Source organism: Balaenoptera acutorostrata, chromosome 3, assembly GCF_949987535.1.
Source record: "Balaenoptera acutorostrata chromosome 3, mBalAcu1.1, whole genome shotgun sequence".
Lineage (NCBI taxonomy): Eukaryota > Metazoa > Chordata > Mammalia > Artiodactyla > Balaenopteridae > Balaenoptera > Balaenoptera acutorostrata.
In genome coordinates, this window is record NC_080066.1 from 20,588,841 (window position 1) to 20,606,983 (window position 18,143).

Genomic DNA, 18,143 nt, shown 5'->3' on the forward strand with positions numbered 1-18,143 from the left:
ATCTTCCCGGACCAGGACTTGAACCCGTGTCCGCTGCATTGGCAGGCAGATTCTCAACCAGTGTGCCAGCAGGGAAACCCTAGCAAGGACTGTTTTAAACTTTGAAGAGGCTACTTCAGAATATACTTGTATAGCCAGTAATGGGTTAAAAAGGAAAGTAGGGTCCTCTATTAATAATTCTCACATATTTAACGTTTCTTTTTAAAATTTTATTTATTTTATTTTTGGCTGCGTTGGGTATTTGTTGCTGCTCACGGGCTTTTTCTAGCTGCGGCAAGTGGGGGCTACTCTTCGTTGCAGTACGCGGGCTTCTCATTGTGGTGGCTTCTCTTGTTGTGGAGCACAGGCTCTAGGCGCGTGGGCTTCAGTAGTTGTGGCACATGGGCTCAGTAGTTGTGGCATGCGGGCTCTAGAGTGCAGGTTCATTAGTTGTGGAGCATGGGCTTAGTTGCGCCGTGGCATATGGGATCTTCTTGGACTCGGGATCGAACCTTTGTCCCCTGCATTGGCAGGTGGATTTTAACCACTGTGCCGCCAGGGGAGCCCCAAGGTTTTGTGTTTTTTCTTTCTTTTTTTCCCCAAGTTTTCTACTTTTTCCATTTCCCGTGTGTCCTACCTAATACATCACAGCTGATTTTGAAAGTATGTTTTGATTACTTTTTATTGGCTACTTTAAGGGTTTTGTGTGTGTGTTTTTGATTGGCCTCACAGAAGCTTATAGGGTAGAGAGTCTGTAATCATTTAATCCGGTCATCCTTCCAATGCAAAATGGAATCCATTTTATAGATTATCTGACAAATTATCCTTCTGAAAACTTCTCGAGCTTAGTGCTCTGAGCCATTCCACTGTTGGACACACCTATTTGCTAGGAATTCAAGCTGATGTTTAACGCCCCATATAATGGTTCCCTTTGATTTACTTCTTTTTTCTGATACGGACGGAATAAAGCTACTCAAAGTGGGGGTCCATGAACTATTTACCTGTTCACAATGAATTAAGCTGAGAAACTTTAGACTAAGCATTTAGACGTTTTGATAGCAATTCTCCATTGCCATGATATTGTCACTGTATTTTATAGCTGTGCTGTGATTGGAAAGAACATTATTCCTTTATGGCAGATAGTTTGAGAAACACTGGCATGTGACATGTCTCTTTTTTTACACCAGGATGTCTCAAATATTTGCAGACTGCCAAGATGTTTCCCTTTCATCTTCTCCAGGCTTAATACCTCTGGTTCCCTCAGTATGCTACATGATTTCCAGACACTTCACTGTTCTTAGGACGTCTGTTTTGGATGCCTTCTTATCTGCTTATGACCTACAATTCCATTAGTTTTTATAGCTGCCTTGTCAGTCTTGACTCTTTGTTACACCTAAAGACTAATTTCTCAGAGGAACTGCTGCCCAGCCAGTTCTTCACCTTGAACTAGTGAAATAATTTTTTTATACCTAATACAGACTTACCTCTTTGAAACTTTATTTAGATACTTCTGGCATATTATGTTAGCCTAATGATAATCGATGTGTGTGTGTGTGTGTTTGCTGCACTGCGCGGCTTGTGGGATCTTAGTTCCCCGACAAGGAATCGAACCCAGGCCACTTCAGTGAAAGCCCTGAGTTCTAACCACTGGATCGCCAGGCAAGTCCCAATGATGTGTATATTATTAATTGTACTTATGCATTGGTCACATTTAGATTAGATAAGCAGACCTTTTTTTTTTGTTATTAAAGTCACGCAAGAAAATTTTGAACAGGATCTCGTGTTGAGAGCACAGCTTTGTGGCCTTTTCCTAGAAACTTACTCATTTTAATACAGAACTATTAACTACGGTTGGTTATTAGAGGAGGTTATTTACTAAGTGTAAATTGACCTTAGCATGGTAGCAGTTATTTTATCACAGAGACTGTCCAATTAGATGTAATAATTTGGGGGAATGTGAGAATCTTAATCACAGTGTAGAAAATAATTGGCATATAGCTTAATAAGTCACTCATGCCTTAGGATAGCTTCAACTTGAGCAGCCTCTGTAGTGAGGATTTAAATGCCTGACTGAGCAAAGAAGACATGAGGAATTGGTTAGTGCAGAGTCCCTACTTGGCCTAATGTTAGTCTCCTTCTAAGAGGGTACATTACAGTTAAAATGACCAGTTTCCAAAAGTTTCTCCCTCCCAATCATTATCCAGTAGGTGTTGTGAAGTTTTTCTGTATCATAGGAATAAATCATAGGCAATCGTTTTTCCCAGTAAGGTTTCTCTTACGCATGATAATGCTAGAAATCTAAGTGCCAAGCTAGTGAGTATTTAATGCTCATACATAGTTGAAATACTTTAAGCCTTTATTCAATATCTCAATAATGATGGTTTTAAAAAAGTGACTGTATTTTCAGTCTATGGATTATAAATGCTCTTGGTCATTTTAATTAACTTGGGAGATGGCACCGTGCTTAGGGGTTGTGAAGTGTTAGTCTGTACTCATTAAAGTCTTTACTTAAAAAGTTATTTAACCAATTTAAAAAAATAGAGTAATAAAATCTCTGGTGTTTTCTTAAAAACACTGTAATGAATGAATGAAGAAGGTGACTGAATAAGACCTATGGAATCTCAGCTGTTATCTCGGCTGATAGATTTTAGATAGCTACTTCTGTTTCTAGCCCCCTGAGGGATTTACAATTGTCAGCCAGCAATACAATTGACCCTAGCGTTGGGTGAATTCTAATAAATTTGAATTTATAAGCTTTTCATACTTTAAGTACAAAATCTTATTTTTAAAATGCATTTGGTTAAGTGTTTGATCTGGGGAATGAAAATTAATATTTACACATTTAAAAGATCATTTAGTAATACTTGCCAATTTAGAATTAATAGCTTTACTTCTTGCTTTGTTTTTTATGTTCAGTGCTCTTTATACTTGAAATGCTTTGTACTTTGAGATATTATTCTCATTAAGGTAACATAACCTAGTATTTTTTTGGCATTTAATAAAAATTGGGTGAATAAATGATTTAATTTTATTAGATGTAACTTAATGTTAATTATGTAACAGTTCATTTCTAGCAGTATAGTGAAATCATGAATTCAGATATTAAGTCAGAATTCTTGCTTGAATAATTCTGAAGTGTCTTAATTTCTTTTTTTTTCTTCTTAGTTGGTGGGAGTGGGGGTATGTTTCTCTTTTCAGTACTGGTGAATTATGACCTTCATGATTGCATGCTCAGTCCAACAGCAGTAAATGATTTAAAGTTTAGTAAGGAAGAAAAATGGAGGTAGAATGTAGGCTTTTCCCTTGTTAATAAAACCAGGGAGGTTTCTTTTTTTTTTTTGAATTTTTGAATTTTATTTTATTTTTTTATACAGCAGGTTCTTATTAGTTATCCATTTTATACATATTAATGTATATATGTCAATCCCAATCTCCCAATTCGTCACCGCCCTCCCTTTCCCCGCCAGAGGTTTCTTTTATTATTGTAAATTCATGAGGCATTACTTTAATAGTGTTGAAACCTGAAAACACATCAACCTGAAATTAAATAGTGTTGCTTTTACCTTTCACATTCTTTCCAGATAAGTTGTACCTTGCCTTTACAGGGAGATTGTTTAATAAATTGTGTAGTAATATTTAAGCACTATTAAAATGTTATATCACTGTGCTTTAGACTTACAGAGGCTTTAACAATTTTATAAGTGCTTCAAAATTGTTACCTCCTTCCAGATATTTTCTAATTCTGAGTCAATGACTTTGACATAGTTGGTTAATAAATATTTGGGTACAGTTATGCTTAACTATTGCTCTAGTCTCTTTTCATATAAGATTGTATAACATCTATAACCAAATTCTAAAATGAAACCACAAGAAAATTCAAGTTCTCATGAGAATTTGACAGAGCGCTAAAGGAGATGAAAAGTGAAACCTAGTAGTTTTTCATGGGTCTGCTTCATGGTTATTTTTTCAAGATTTGGCCATGTGTTCTATGTTGTTTTGTATGACTGCATAAGAACAAAGCTAAAATGGATTTTCTGTGGTCTTTTCAAGATTTTTTTCTTTTTTAACTTGGCTAATAGAAGATCAAAATAATACTTGGCATTGAAGTTCTTGCATTTTCTACAGTGAGCTCTGGCATTTTTTTTTTCCACGAAAATACTGTTTTACATTGATATAGTGCATCAGATGTATGATTCCAATTGATCCTCACAGTACCCTTGAAAGAAATACCTGTATTTTGAAGGTGATAGATCCGATTTAGGGATTAAAGAGCTTGCCCAATGTGACTTGGATAGCAAATGATAGAATCAGGTTCTTTCCTACCTTTTCATTCTGTATTTTTCACATCTTCCATAGTACTCATTTTCATCTGCATTTAGTACTTATTTTTTTATTATTATTATTTTTAATGTTATATATTTTTAAAATTAATTATTTATTTTTGTCTGCGTTGGGTCTTTGTTGCTGTGCGTGGGCTTTCTCTAGTTGTGGCGAGCGGGGGCTACTCTTTTTTGGTTTTTTTGGGTTTTTTTGGCTGTGTTGAGTCTTCGTTGCTGTGCGCGGGCTTTCTTTAGTTGCGGTGAGCGGGGGCTACTCTTGGTTGTGGTGCTCGGGCTTCTCATTGTGGTGGCTTCTCTTGTTGCGGAGCATGAGCTCTAGGTGCGCAGGCTTCAGTAGTTGTGGCCCGTGGCTCAGTAGTTGTAGCTTGTGGGCTCTAGAGCTCAGGCTCAGTAGTTGTGGCGCATGGGTTTAGTTGCTCCGTGGCATGTGGGATCTTCCCAGACCAGGGCTCGAACCTGTGTCCCTTGCATTGGCAGGCAGATTCTTAACCACTGTGCCACCAGGGAAGTCCTAGTACTTATTTTTAAGGTGTCTAGTAAACTCATTAGCTACTGAGGACTTACAAAGTCAAATCCAAACAAAAGAAGGACCCGAAAGAGAATATAAAACAAGAACCTCAATGTGGGAAGGCTTGCCTTTGATACATGCATTTGAGAGACATCCTAATTCAAAATAAGGTACCAAGTGGATAATTTTAATTTTATTTGAGAGGCAGTATAATCCAGTAGTTATGAGAATGGACTTTGGAGCCAGACTGCTTGGGTTCAAGTTTTAGATGTCATTTACTCATTCTGTAGCTTTGGGCAAGTTACCTCACATCTCTGTGCTTTGGTTTTCTCTTCTGTAAAATGGGATAACAGTAGCACTCTACCTTTGAGGTACATGTGAACAATGCAGTGAACTCTTATGTGTAAAAGCATTTAATAACAGTATCTGGCACATTGTAAGTATTCAATAAATGTTAGTTCACCATTAACAGTATATTGCCTGCTCAATCCTTCAGAAAGGTTTTTGAAAGAATTTCTCTTTGTGCCTTTTTATGATTTTGAAAATTTGTATGTTAAACTTCTTAAACTTTCATGGGTTATTTTAAAAATTCATTTTTAAAAACAATACAAAACAACAGAATAAACACTGTACAAAATTAAAGAAATAGCAAGAAAGTCAGGCAATAACAATAAAAATGAAAAAAATGGAAAAAAAGAAAACCGAATGTCTCAATACTAGAATTTTTTGAGGCATCTGTGGCTTTTCTTATTTATGAGATAATAATGCTTGATTCCAGAATGGACTATTTGAAATTTTCTGTCAGTTTTACAATATTAAGTTAAATTAATATTAAATGTAATATAAAAAACACTCCAGAAATCAAGGATTGATGTACCTTAGGGGGTCCTCCCAGATAGTGATAGCTCATATTTTGGGTGAAGGAGGTCTACTTTCTTATTTTTTTATTACAGTGAATAAGACTTGGAATTAGTTTTGTTTTCATTGCTTACTTTTCATATCTTTATGGTACCATTTCCTCCCTATCGTTCAGTGATACCAGGAGAGAGAATGAACTTGTTTATAATATATTTAACAGTGATACTCCGTTATCGCCAGTTATGACAGGGATTGGCAAACTATGGCCTGCAGGCCAGATTAGGCCCACCACTCGTTTTTGTACAGCCGGTGAGCTAAGAATGGTCTTTACCTTTTTACATGGTTCAAAAAAATCGAAGAACATTTTGTGAAATAGTAAAACTATATGACGTTTAGACTTCAGTGTCCATAAATAAAGTTTTATTGGAACATAGTCACACTCATTTGTTTACATATTGTCTGTGGCTACTTTTGTGCTATATCAGCAGAGTTGAGTAGTCGCAACAAAGACCATATGGTCTGCAAAGCTTAAAATAATTATTATCTGGCGCTTTGCAGAAAAAGTTTGCTGACCTCTGGTTTATGACAGTCTCAGAATAATGGCTTCAAAGCAGCTTTGTGTAATAGATGTGTTTCTGAAGAGATTGTAATTAAAGTGGTATGTGATGAATCATATCTTCAGCTTGATTTTGCTTAGTGATATATTCCCATGGAATTTACATAAGAAATTTTGGTGAGATTTACACTGATGTACAGAAAAGGTACTCTGGTCAAAAGGTGCTGTGTATATTTAGTTCCCTCATACAGGTCTAAAATTTAATCAAACTGAAAAACTTCCATATGGACTTCATAAACTTATAAAAACTGACTTATATAGTACATTAACTAGAAACTGTTTCATTTAAATTTCATTAGAACCTCTAAATAACTAGGGATTTTGAATTTTCAGGTACCTGTGATGGGTTCTTTCTTTGCTTGAAGTCTGTAGTCTTATTACATGCTGTAGGATTAGTCAGATGTTTAGGAAATGTATATTAAATAAATGGTAAGGAAAAAGTACATATGACTATATAAGTTTTGTGTATAACAGAACTCTTCTAATGCCATTTCATTGGTATCCTGTACTGCTTTCTGAGTGCGTAGTATAAGATTCGATTAGAAAACCAGTCAACCAAAATCTAACCCTCCCCCCCCCCAGCAACTAGTCTCGTTAAACAATAACCTAAACACGTATAAATTAAGTAGTTAGGTAAATTAGTACTGTTAAAAGTTTAATCGTGGAATTGAGGTTTGGGGAGGACGAGGAATATCTCTGAAGCTTCAAAGTTTTGACTGGTTCCAGGAGAAATGGAAAGGAACTGAATGCATACAAAGGGACCCCTCATAGAATTCAGTCACTTTTAATTTACCCATGCAAAGTCCCAGGCAAAAGTTTGAAAGTGAAGTTGATACTGGAAAAAAGAGTTCATTTTCTGTTCTGATATAAAATAGTCACTACCTTGCTACAGCTTGTATGTCATAAATCCTTAGTGAATATTATATAACCTAAACTGGGTGTATGTTCTTCAGATGACCAGAATGTCAACTTGTTAGAGAAATAAAGTTCCAGGTTCATGGTATTTTGAGATATTTTCCAGTTTCGTTTCAAGCTGAAATAATTTTGCATCTTAGTTGTCATTAGAGGTTTTGAAATCCCTTGGAACTATTATTATCCCTTTTAACATAATTTGTTTCTGAATAAACTCAAGTTTTTATTAATTAACATTTTTCCTAATAATTGTAGAGCATTTTAGAGTAGCCTGCCTTTGAGTATTATTTATTCAAATTATTTAATTTTAATGGCTTTTTTAACTTCAAAAATGACATGACTTCTAATTAAAAGTTCGAACAAGCTCATTTAAAGTAATGTCAGTCATTTCTTTCATGGCCTGAATATTTTTAAATGCTTGGGTTTTTGCTTTAATTAAAAAAATTCTTTCATAAAACTTACTGAAAGAAACTTTGTTCTTGCCTGTAAAGTTAGTCTGAAATATAATGTTAGAAGAGAGAAAGAAACTGTTCTTTAGTGACACTGTTGTTAGAGGAATACTTTTTAGCCTGGATTATTATGGTTAAACTATCTTGGCATTTTACTTATCTATTTGTAGAACGATATTGTCTAATGTGTATTTAAATCACAAGAAAATGAATGAAAAATTCTCACTTTAGATCCTAATAGGCCAGATTTGGGGAAAAAAAGAATTGGATTTAATGAATAATAATTGATCTTTTTATTGATCTATCTTGTGCTTGTAAATGGGAACTGCTATTCCTAAAAATAGAAAATGTTGCTATTTGGAATATTGTAGCACTTAAACAAAAGTTTCTGTGGATAAGAATGAGATAAGATGGGAAACTTTGGAAATTGTTCCAAATAAGCAGGGATAAATAAGTGTAGGCATGGATTTTCTACTTCATTTTCTGTAACTTTTAAGGAGATAACACACAAAAAACTCTCTAACTCATTTTCTTCACTGTTCATAAGGAAACTCAAAACAAGGAATAAAAAATACTTTTAAATATTACTTTTGAAAATGACTTAATTTACAATTTATAATTGACTTTTTGAAATCCATATTGTATTTGTATTAAGGTTGATAAATTTCAGATGTTACACTACTACATAAATATTTAGTTGTAGAAAAATTGGGTCCAGCTATAGACATTTCAACCATCTAAACTACTACAGTAAAATTTTTACTTTATACAATTTGAAAATTTTCATTAGTTTTACATTTCTAATTATGGGTGGCTTATTAGTGAACTGTTTGCAGAGTGCAGGAGTACTTGTGTCCTCTGCTCCTCAGGGCGGCCTGGCCTTGATTAAATGGGTTTGCTCAGTTAATATTTGTTAAATGGATAAATAACGAGTGCTTGCACAGTAGCTTGAGAATTGACTACACAGAAGATGTAGGCTTTTTCAACATAATCTCGAATCAAATCACTGTGAAAGTTTAAAGATACTGATTCTTTCTATAACGTGCTGTTTTTGAAAACCAACTTGTATGTCTGATGGGAATATGGCTGTAACAAAATACTAAAAATTAGTGGCATACTGGTTTTTTTAAAATTTATTTATTTATTTTATTTATTTTATTTTTGGCTGTGTTGGGTCTTCGTTTCTGTGCGAGGGCTTTGTCTAGTTCCGGTGAGCGGGGGCCACTCTTCATTGCGGTGCGTGGGCCTCTCACTGTCGTGGCCTCTCTTGTTGCGGAGCACAGGCTCCAGACGTGCAGGCTCAGTAGTTGTGGCTCACGGGCCCAGTTGCTCTATGGCATGTGGGATCTTCCCAGACCAGGGCTCGAACCCATGTCCCCTGCATTGGCAGGCAGATTCTCAACCACTGCGCCACCAGGGAAGCCCCCATACTATTGAATTTTATATTTCTGCAAGCATAATTGTTAATCACACTTCATGTTTTCTGAAGAACCAATGTGAAAATTTAATTGTTTAAAAAATTTTAATTGTTCAGGTGAATTTGATGTACAAGTTTTAATTTCAGATACGTCTTGAAAGTTAAGTATTAAAAATAAGTTGTTAAATAAGATTGTGTTAATAAGCTTGTGTGATAAAGTCAAATTTTATAGAACATTCCCAATGTAATAATACATGATCCCATCTATTTGATAAGATTATCAGATTATTTCATCATTTGTTTATAGGCGTATTCTACATTCTAAAGGGGAGCTAAGCGAAGATAGACATAAACAGTATGAGGAATTTGCTATGTCTTATCAGAAGCTGCTGGCAAATTCTCAATCCTTAGCAGACCTTTTGGATGAAAATATGCCAGATCTTCCTCAAGACAAACCAACACCAGAAGGTAAGATCTCCTTAAAAACAAACATTGTGATTTTTTTTTAGTAAGCACTAATCACTTATATCTTTAGTCTTCTCAGATGTGTAATATTGAAAATGGATGTTTTGAAATGTCTTTAAAATTTTTTAAATGAAGAAGTAGTATTAAGACCTAATAAGAACATTGAAAATCTACTTGAAATGCTTCTCTGAATGGAAAAGGCTTTGCACTTAGAGAATAATAATTAACTCATATGATGATATGATGAATTTCTTCAGGTTCTTTTCTTTTTAATAATAACTTTACTTATTTATTTAATTTTTGGCTGCATTGGGTCTTTGTTGCTGTGCGTGGGGTTTCTCTAGTTGCAGTGAGCAGGGGCTACTCTTCATTGTGGTGCATAGGCTTCTCATCGCGGTGGCTTCTCTTGTTGTGGAGCACGGGCTCTAGGTGCGCAGCCTTCAGAGGTTGCAGCGCGTGGGCTCAGTAGTTGTGGCTCACAGGCTCTAGAGCACAGGCTCAGTAGTTGTGGTACACGTGCTTAGTTGCTCTGCGGCATGTGGGATCTTCCTGGACCAGGGCTCGAACCTGTGTCCCCTGCGTTGGCAGGCGGATTCTTAACCACTGCCCCATCAGGGAAGTCCCTTCAGGTTCTTTTGTAATAGATATCCTTAGATTGTGTCTAACAGGGGCCTGTCTTAAACCATAGTTGGAGCTACAGAAAGATTTACTTTATATCTTGGATAGGTAATAAGGTGAATTGGACATTTGGGATACTAATATTTCTGTGTTTATTTTTATTTATAATTTAGTTGTTTTGAATGGTATATTATCTTAAATTGTTACTTAGAACTAAAGCCTACTTTGCAGTTTTATAAGATAAATTGTTTATCATTTTGTAAGATGAGTTACTTTCCGTATTATTTCGAAGGTGTTTTAAACTTTCTTTTTGGTAAGGCTCCTAATATACTATTCTAACATATCACACCAACTACTTGAAAAATTACTTTCGGTAGATAAATGTTAATACATTATTAATCTTAAAACTATCTGAAAATCCTATTTACTTAAAAATCTTAAAAGTGAAATATTTGTGAAGTGTCCTTTTATAATACAAGAAGGTATTTTGTATTTTACATCCTCAATAAGAAAATACGCGTTGTATACTGTGAATACATTTATGGTCCTTCCTTGGTATCTGCAGGGGATTGGTTCCAGGACCTCCAACGATGCTCAAGTCCCTCATATAAAATGGCTTAGTATTTGCATATAACCTGCACACATCCTCTCATATACTTTAAATCATCATGTAGATTACTTATAATACCTAATACAATGTAGATGTAAATGCTGTGTAACAAAGTTGACAAAGTTCTGCCATCATTATTTTTTATTTTAAATAAATTTATTTATTTATTTATTTATTTATTTTTGGCTGCGTTGGGTCTTTGTTGCTACACGTGGGCTTTCTGGTTGCGGGGAGTGGGAGCTACTCTTCGTTGCGGTGCGCGGGCTTCTCGTTGCGGTGGCTTCTCTTGTTGCGGAGCACGGGCTCTAGGCACGCAGGCTTCAGTAGTTGTGGCACGTGGGCTCAGTAGTTGTGGCTCGCAGGCTCCAGAGCGCAGGCTTAGTAGTTGTGGCGCACAGGCTTAGTTGCTCCACAGCATGTGGGATCTTCCCAGACCAGGGCTTGAACCCGTGTCTCCTGCATTGGCAGGCGGATTCTTAACCACTGCGCCACCAGGGAAGTCCCTCTCAGGATTTTTCTGTTTTGTTTTGTTTTTAATTCTGGTTTCTGCTCTGTTAGATTCTTTTTTTTTAATTAATTAATTGATTGATTAATTTTTGGCTGCATTGGGTCTTCGTTGCTGCTCGTGGGCTTTTCTCTAGTTGCGACGAGCGGGGGCTACTCTTCCTTGCGGTGCACGGGCTTCTCACTGCGGTGGCTTCTCTTGTTGCGGAGCATGGTCTCTAGGTGTACGGGCTTCAGTAGTTGTGGCACGCGGGCTTTAGAGCGCAGGCTCAGTAGTTGTGGCGCACGGACTTAGTTGCTCCTCGGCATGTGAGATCTTCCCGGACCAGGGCTCGAACCCTTGTCTCCTGCATTGGCAGGAGGATTCTTAACCCGTGCACCAACAAGGAACCCCTCAGGGTGAATTTTAATCTGCAGGATCATTCTCTAGTCTGGAGAGATGTACAGTGAGGATAGATATAATCATGAATGGTCTCATGATCATGAAGTAGGAAATTAGTTACTTTTAATGTTCTGAGTTTAAGAAAGTGTAGTTGTATGTAAGGTAGACTGTGTGTGTGTGTGTGTGTGTGTTATACATGGTTTTCCACTCTCTACTGAAATATCTATATATTTCCTCATCATTCCTTCCCTTCCTTTCCAGTTATTTATCAATTGACCATTTATGGCAATCTGTCTTATACCAAGTTAATACCAAAAGGGGTTGCTTTTAAGGGTTTATGGTAAGATAAACCATAAACTTGTGATGATAATTATGATATAAATTGTACAGAGGGTTGCGAGTCTTAAAAAAATGCATCATAGGGGAGGTGGGACTTTAAGCTGGATGTTTAGGAATGACCAGGCTTATATATTTCTTATATTGGTTTTAGGTTTTATGAAGGTGGGCCTAATATATCAAATGGCTACTTAATCTCATATCAGTTGCTTAAAACATTTAAGAGAAATGCATCTTTATCCTACGCTTTCCTCTTGTCTGTCCTGGTTTAGAGCTTTACTTAAAACACAGTTTGTGATTTTCTGGTAAAGATGGTTACATGAACAGTCCAGAGTGCTTGTGGATTGAAGAAGCGTCTGTTAATCAAAACATTCAAGGTTCATTGGTTTTAATTCCTTGTGATTTATTTTATTGTAGAGCATGCGCCTGGAATTGATATATTTACACCTGGTAAACCTGGAGAATATGACTTGGAAGGTGGTATATGGGAAGATGAAGATGCTCGGAATTTTTATGAGAACCTCATTGATTTGAAAGCTTTTGTTCCAGCCATCTTGTTTAAAGATAATGAAAAAAGTTGTCAGAATAAAGAGTCCAACAAGGATGATTACAAAGGTAAATGCTGGAGGACAAATTTTTTTATATTAAAGTGCTATAAAGATTAGTTTCAAAATAATATTTGTAAAAATTTTTTTTTATTTACTAGTTTTGTAATACGAACATTGAGTCACTAGATTAAATGAATGACAGAATAATATGGACATCTTAATTAATTTAAGTCCACTTTATCTAATCAGCTTTATCTTCCCCTCATCTTTACCACAGATCCTCATGCCATGTATGTCTCCATTCATCAATTCATCAATCCATCCATCTGTTCATTTCTTCAGTGAACAGATGGCATACAGAATCAAAGAAGTTATGGTCTTTGTTCTCAATGAGCATAATGTATTTTTAAAAATCTGAATATATCAAATTTCTTGCCAGGTATAAATGTAGATTCTAAGACAAACGATGCAGACTTTGTGAGTCTTTGTATTTTTTGCAGCAGGATTTCAATATGACTTTTAATTCAGAGGTACTGATTCTTTGATTTCAAACAGAGGCAAAGGAACCTAAGGATAATAAGGAGGTATCAAGTCCTGATGATTTGGAGCTTGAGTTGGAGAACCTAGAGATTAATGATGACACTTTGGAGCTAGAGGGTGGAGATGAAGCTGAAGATCTTACAAAGAAACTTCTTGATGAGCAAGGTAAACACTTTTGCCAAAAATTTTAATTTTTGACTAGTTGTTTTTTTTTTTTTTTAAACGTCTGTTTTATTTTATTTATTTTTGGCCACGCTCTGCAACTTGTGGGATGTTAGTTCCCTGACCAGCGATTGAACCCGGGCCCTCGGCAGTGAGAGCACGGAGTCCTAACCACGGGACTGCCGGGGAATTCCCAAGTTTGGATTAGTGTTTCTACACAAAGCCCTTGCCTGAGAATATGGGTCTTTACTCTTCTATTCCTTGTTTTCCTGTTGTTTCTAGGCCATCACTTTTTTGGAATTTGATTTGGAACAGAAATACTACATGTCCTATATTATGTGACTACAAACTTTAGTGATAATCTGAATCTTAATAGATATTTCTTACACTTCTCTACTTGCTAGCATTGTCCTTAATGTATTTTAATTCTGATATAATCTTTACAGTCTTAACATAAGTATATTTGAAAGTTGAGAGATAAAAAGACAATTAGTATATCAGTTCATCTGATGTAATTTTATCTGTCTTTATAATTGAGTAATGTTTTATATTTAGTAATAAAAATATCACATTGTTAATTATTTCCTGAATACTTCCCGTCAAGTTTCTTTATTAGTTAGGATTCTTTATTAGAAAGATACCTTCTGTCAGTATTGCCTTTCTCTCTATGGGCTTCATTGTCTCCTACTGCAGATTCTGTTTATCCATGTCATGAAGGGAGGGAGGCATGGCTGGAGGCTACCCTTGGCTCAAACCAGTTAGTGACATCAGAAGAAAAGAGGGCTTGTCTCCCGCTGTCTGTGTATAAGCCTCATGGAAGGACTTGGCTAGTCCTGTGTCATGCTTGCCTGTGGCCGAGAGGAGTGGTGGTGTCTGTGCTTGGGCAGCACCCTTCCCCATCAGAATCCCATGGATTGCCTTCGAGGGCAAGCGATGATTGTACTGTTAATTGAAGACATGGGAGAAGGGATGCGTGACAGATTAAAATAGCAGATCTACTATAAAACTACATGCAACTTGTGACTTCTCATGTAAAAGTTTGCCTTTTTATAGTTGATATCTGAAAGACAGTAGTGATTTAGGGTTATGATTCTAAAGATACCCACACTTTCTAGGGTAATATCTCAAAAAATGCTTCATTTTTTCATGAGTAAGAAAAGTGCTCTAGATTATCTATGCCCCAGATAACTTCTTACTGGATGTTTTTATTCTTATATTGTCTATGTATATATATATTTTAAAACCTGTTTAAAAACCAATTTCATATTAGAACAAGAGGATGAAGAAGCCAGCACTGGATCTCATCTCAAGCTCATAGTAGATGCTTTTCTCCAGCAATTGCCCAACTGTGTCAACCGTGATCTGATAGACAAGGTATGATTGCCTCTGTGTGACTTTACTCAAGCACGTAGACCTTGTAGGATAGCTCTAATTAGGAACGTCTATGGTTTTTGGACTGTTTTGGCTGTAGAATGAACCATTTCTTCAAATGGAATCTAATATGGGAATTCAAAATAAACACATACAGTGGGAGCCAGTTTGTAGATGTTGTGTTTGGGGGTGGAACTGTCTCTAGAATCCTGTTAGCTTGACACCTCTCCCCTTCACATAGGGATTCCTCAGTGTGGGAAATACTATGTTAGACCAGAAGTTCTTAAAGTATGCTCTGTAGATTCCTGGTATCTTCTGAGGCACTTTCAGGGGGTCTGTAAGGTCAAAACTCTTTCCATACTAATACTAGGATTTTTTTTCCCCACTTTTTCACTCTTTTTGACATTTGCAAAAGTGATGATGGGTAAAGCTGCTGGCATTTTAACACGAATCAAGCTGCATGGGTAGCAGAATGTACTAGTAGCCATTGCCGTGCATTTGCAATTAAAAGAACAATGCTCCTTTCACTTAGGAATCTCTGATGAATCCATAAAAATTGGAGTAGTTTTGTTTCATTTCAGTCTTTGAGTACACTTCCTTTTAACTTGATAAAATAAGAAGGACGTGTAAAGCACATATGCTATCTCAATATACTATCTCAAGGTTGCCTCAAGAAAAGGTTGCCTCAATCACTTGTGTGATTGAGTTGCAAGCTAAACTAGTTGCTTTTTACATAGAATACCGTTTTTACTTGAAAGAACTGATGGACAAACTGTGGTTATTCAGATGTGGGTGTTTAGCAGACATTTTTCTAACATGAACAGGTGAGCCTCTCACTTCAAGAGAAACAACTAAAAGTATTTATTGCCAGTGGACAAATTTGAGTTTCCAGCAAAAATTAGAATTTTGGAAAATTTATGTCCACCACCATAAGCTTGACATCTTCCCAGTTCTTTTCTGAAGAGGCTTTATTGGTGAAACTTTTCTGATGAGTGGTGATGTTAAATAATGTAATTTAAAAATACTATATAAGTGTTTGGAAGATCTGCATAGCTCAGTGAACCATTGTTCTGAATTACCAGTACATAAGGTCAACAAAATCTTGATTGGATATTAAAAATTTACTCAGTGCAAGATAGACCAATGGATTTTAATCTAGCAGAGCATGAGAAGTTGATACACATTGCATTGATTTCACATTGCAACTAATGGTTAAGAAACTACCACTTGTCAAATTTTGGTGAAGTATCAAAGAATATCTATAATTACTGAAAATGATCTTAAAATATGCCTCCCTTTCCAGCTACATATGTGTGTGAAACTGGAGTTTCTTTTTCTTTTTTTTTTTTAAATAAATTTATTTATTTATTTTTGGCTGCATTGGGTCTCTGTTGCTGCGTGCAGGCTTTCTCTAGTTGCTGCACCTGGGCTTGTTGCGGAGCACGGACTCCAGGTGCTCGGGCTTCAGTAGTTGCAGCATGCGGGCTCAGTAGTTGCGGTGCATGGGTTTAGGTGCTCCACCGCATGTGGGATCCTCCCGGACCAGGGCTCGAACCCGTGTCCCCTGCATTGGTAGGCGGATTCTTAACCACTGCACCACCAGAGAAATCCCTGGAGTTTCTTCATATACTTCATCCAAAACAACATGTCACAACAGATTGAGTGCATAAATAGATACGAGAATCTATAGATATGAGAATTTAAGGTATCTTCTAGAAGAGTACCACTCTTCTGTCACTAAATTCTTTTCTCATTAAAAAAAAATTTCCAAAAAATGTTAACAACTAATAGATTTATTGGTATTTTTATGTGAATTAATATTTTGAAAATTTCTCAGTTTTAACTTCTAAAACAGTAACTGCTGATAAACATATTAACCCACAAAAACAAAGTTCTTTCAGGTCCTTAATCATTTTTAAGAGTGTAGAAGACTCTTGAGACCCAAAGTTTGAAAATCATTGCTTTAGATCATTTTTAAGTCAAGGTGTAATGTAATCTTTTATCCTTTTTTCTCCCCATAATGTATTGAGGGTTCCCTATAGAGTACTACAGACATCAAGTTGTTTTTTGACTTTCAGCTTGTTTAGCTCTTCTACAAATAATTTAGATGTGTTTCAGTAACTATTCATATAATCAAATAGGCTTGAAAAAAATTCCAAATTGGCTAATCACCTCTTGGAGTAATTAGGTCAATGTACAGTTTTCAAAAACTTAGTAATTACAGCATTTATTTCTGTTTTCTGAAGAGATAGTGTCTTTTTTTCTTTCTATAGCAGAGACTACCTTTTAAACAACTGCTTATTTTCCTAAGGTTGGGATATGATTGAATTTTTCCCCTGCTAAATTTTCATATATTCACTGGCTATCAGCAGGATGAGAGATACCTTGACATGCCTGCCACACCCTTGCAGCCAGTTTGAGTGCTATCCTGAAAGTTGAGTGGGAAGATCTCATGTGAATCTGTATTGGAAAGTATCCTGCAGTGCCCAGCTCAGTAATGACCATATGTTAAATTCTGGGTTAGCTCTTGGAGGTTCAGATGGAAAATAGGAGGTTACCCTGCCCTGTTGGACCCCAGTGGGTTCCTCCTGGGAGTCAGCTTCCTCATGAAAGGAATTTTTTCCATCTATATTGGCAGAGGTCCAAATGGCTTAAGAGGGAAAAGTAGTTGAGAAATAGAAAAATCTAAGAATTCTTTTGAATTCAATACTTACGTAACAATAGATAACCCGAAGTGAAGATTTCTTTTAGGTGACTTCTGCAGGTAATGTCATTCATGGTGATGCTTATTTCTGCATGCATTTGATGATCAGAAGAGTTTATTTTTACTTAAAAAAATAAAAAATGATTGTTGAACTGTCTTTCGTTTACTTACAACGTTTTGAAACAGGTTTTCAAAAACTGCTTGTTGAGTTGTCAGGCAGCACTTGTAACCCAGGCAGACAGACACCACCCCAGTGATTCCTTTGCTTTCATTTCTCCCCAAAGGGCAGGGCTGGTTAAATCTAAGAATTAATATACATGTGAAGCTTTTTTTTTCTTTTTAATTTCCTCAAATTTATTAATTCTGGCAGTTTTCATGTAGTCTTTTATTCATTTATTCTACATATTTATTGAGCCACCACTATGTGTACCAGACATTTACATGTTTTACGAACTCCTAATCTTTGCAGAGTTTTGAGCATTGTAGTTTTTTTCCATCTAACTGGCCTTTGATTATTGTGGTAGGAAAAGCGTTTATTGCCTTTTAAAGGATAATGTTCTAAAATAGTTATTGAAGTACATCTTATTTTTTGTTTCCTAGTTTATGTTGAAACATAGGCCATTATTAGCCATTAAAATTTTTTCTTTATATTTTTCAAAATTGTTGATTTGAGGGGTGTGTGTGTGTGTGTGTGTGTGTGTGTGTGTGTGTGAAGTTTTCCAGTGTTAACCAATTTTCTTTTCTGAGTACATGACCTTTGGGATTTTTATTATGCTAGTCCAGAAATTTTCAGTGTTTCATATGGTGAATTACTTGAAGGAACT

General features: G+C 36.0%; 1 protein-coding gene across 2 annotated transcripts in view; it reads left to right on the plus strand.

Moving 5' to 3' along the window:
• Positions 1–18,143, plus strand: part of UPF2 (UPF2 regulator of nonsense mediated mRNA decay) — a 92,071-nt gene that overhangs the window by 10,040 nt on the left and 63,888 nt on the right. For both annotated transcript variants that reach the window (XM_057543488.1, XM_057543489.1), the window contains exons 4-7: positions 9,387–9,547; positions 12,412–12,609; positions 13,098–13,247; positions 14,515–14,618. In XM_057543488.1, the coding sequence (XP_057399471.1) occupies positions 9,387–9,547; positions 12,412–12,609; positions 13,098–13,247; positions 14,515–14,618 (613 nt within the window). The remainder of the gene's footprint in view (positions 1–9,386; positions 9,548–12,411; positions 12,610–13,097; positions 13,248–14,514; positions 14,619–18,143) is intronic.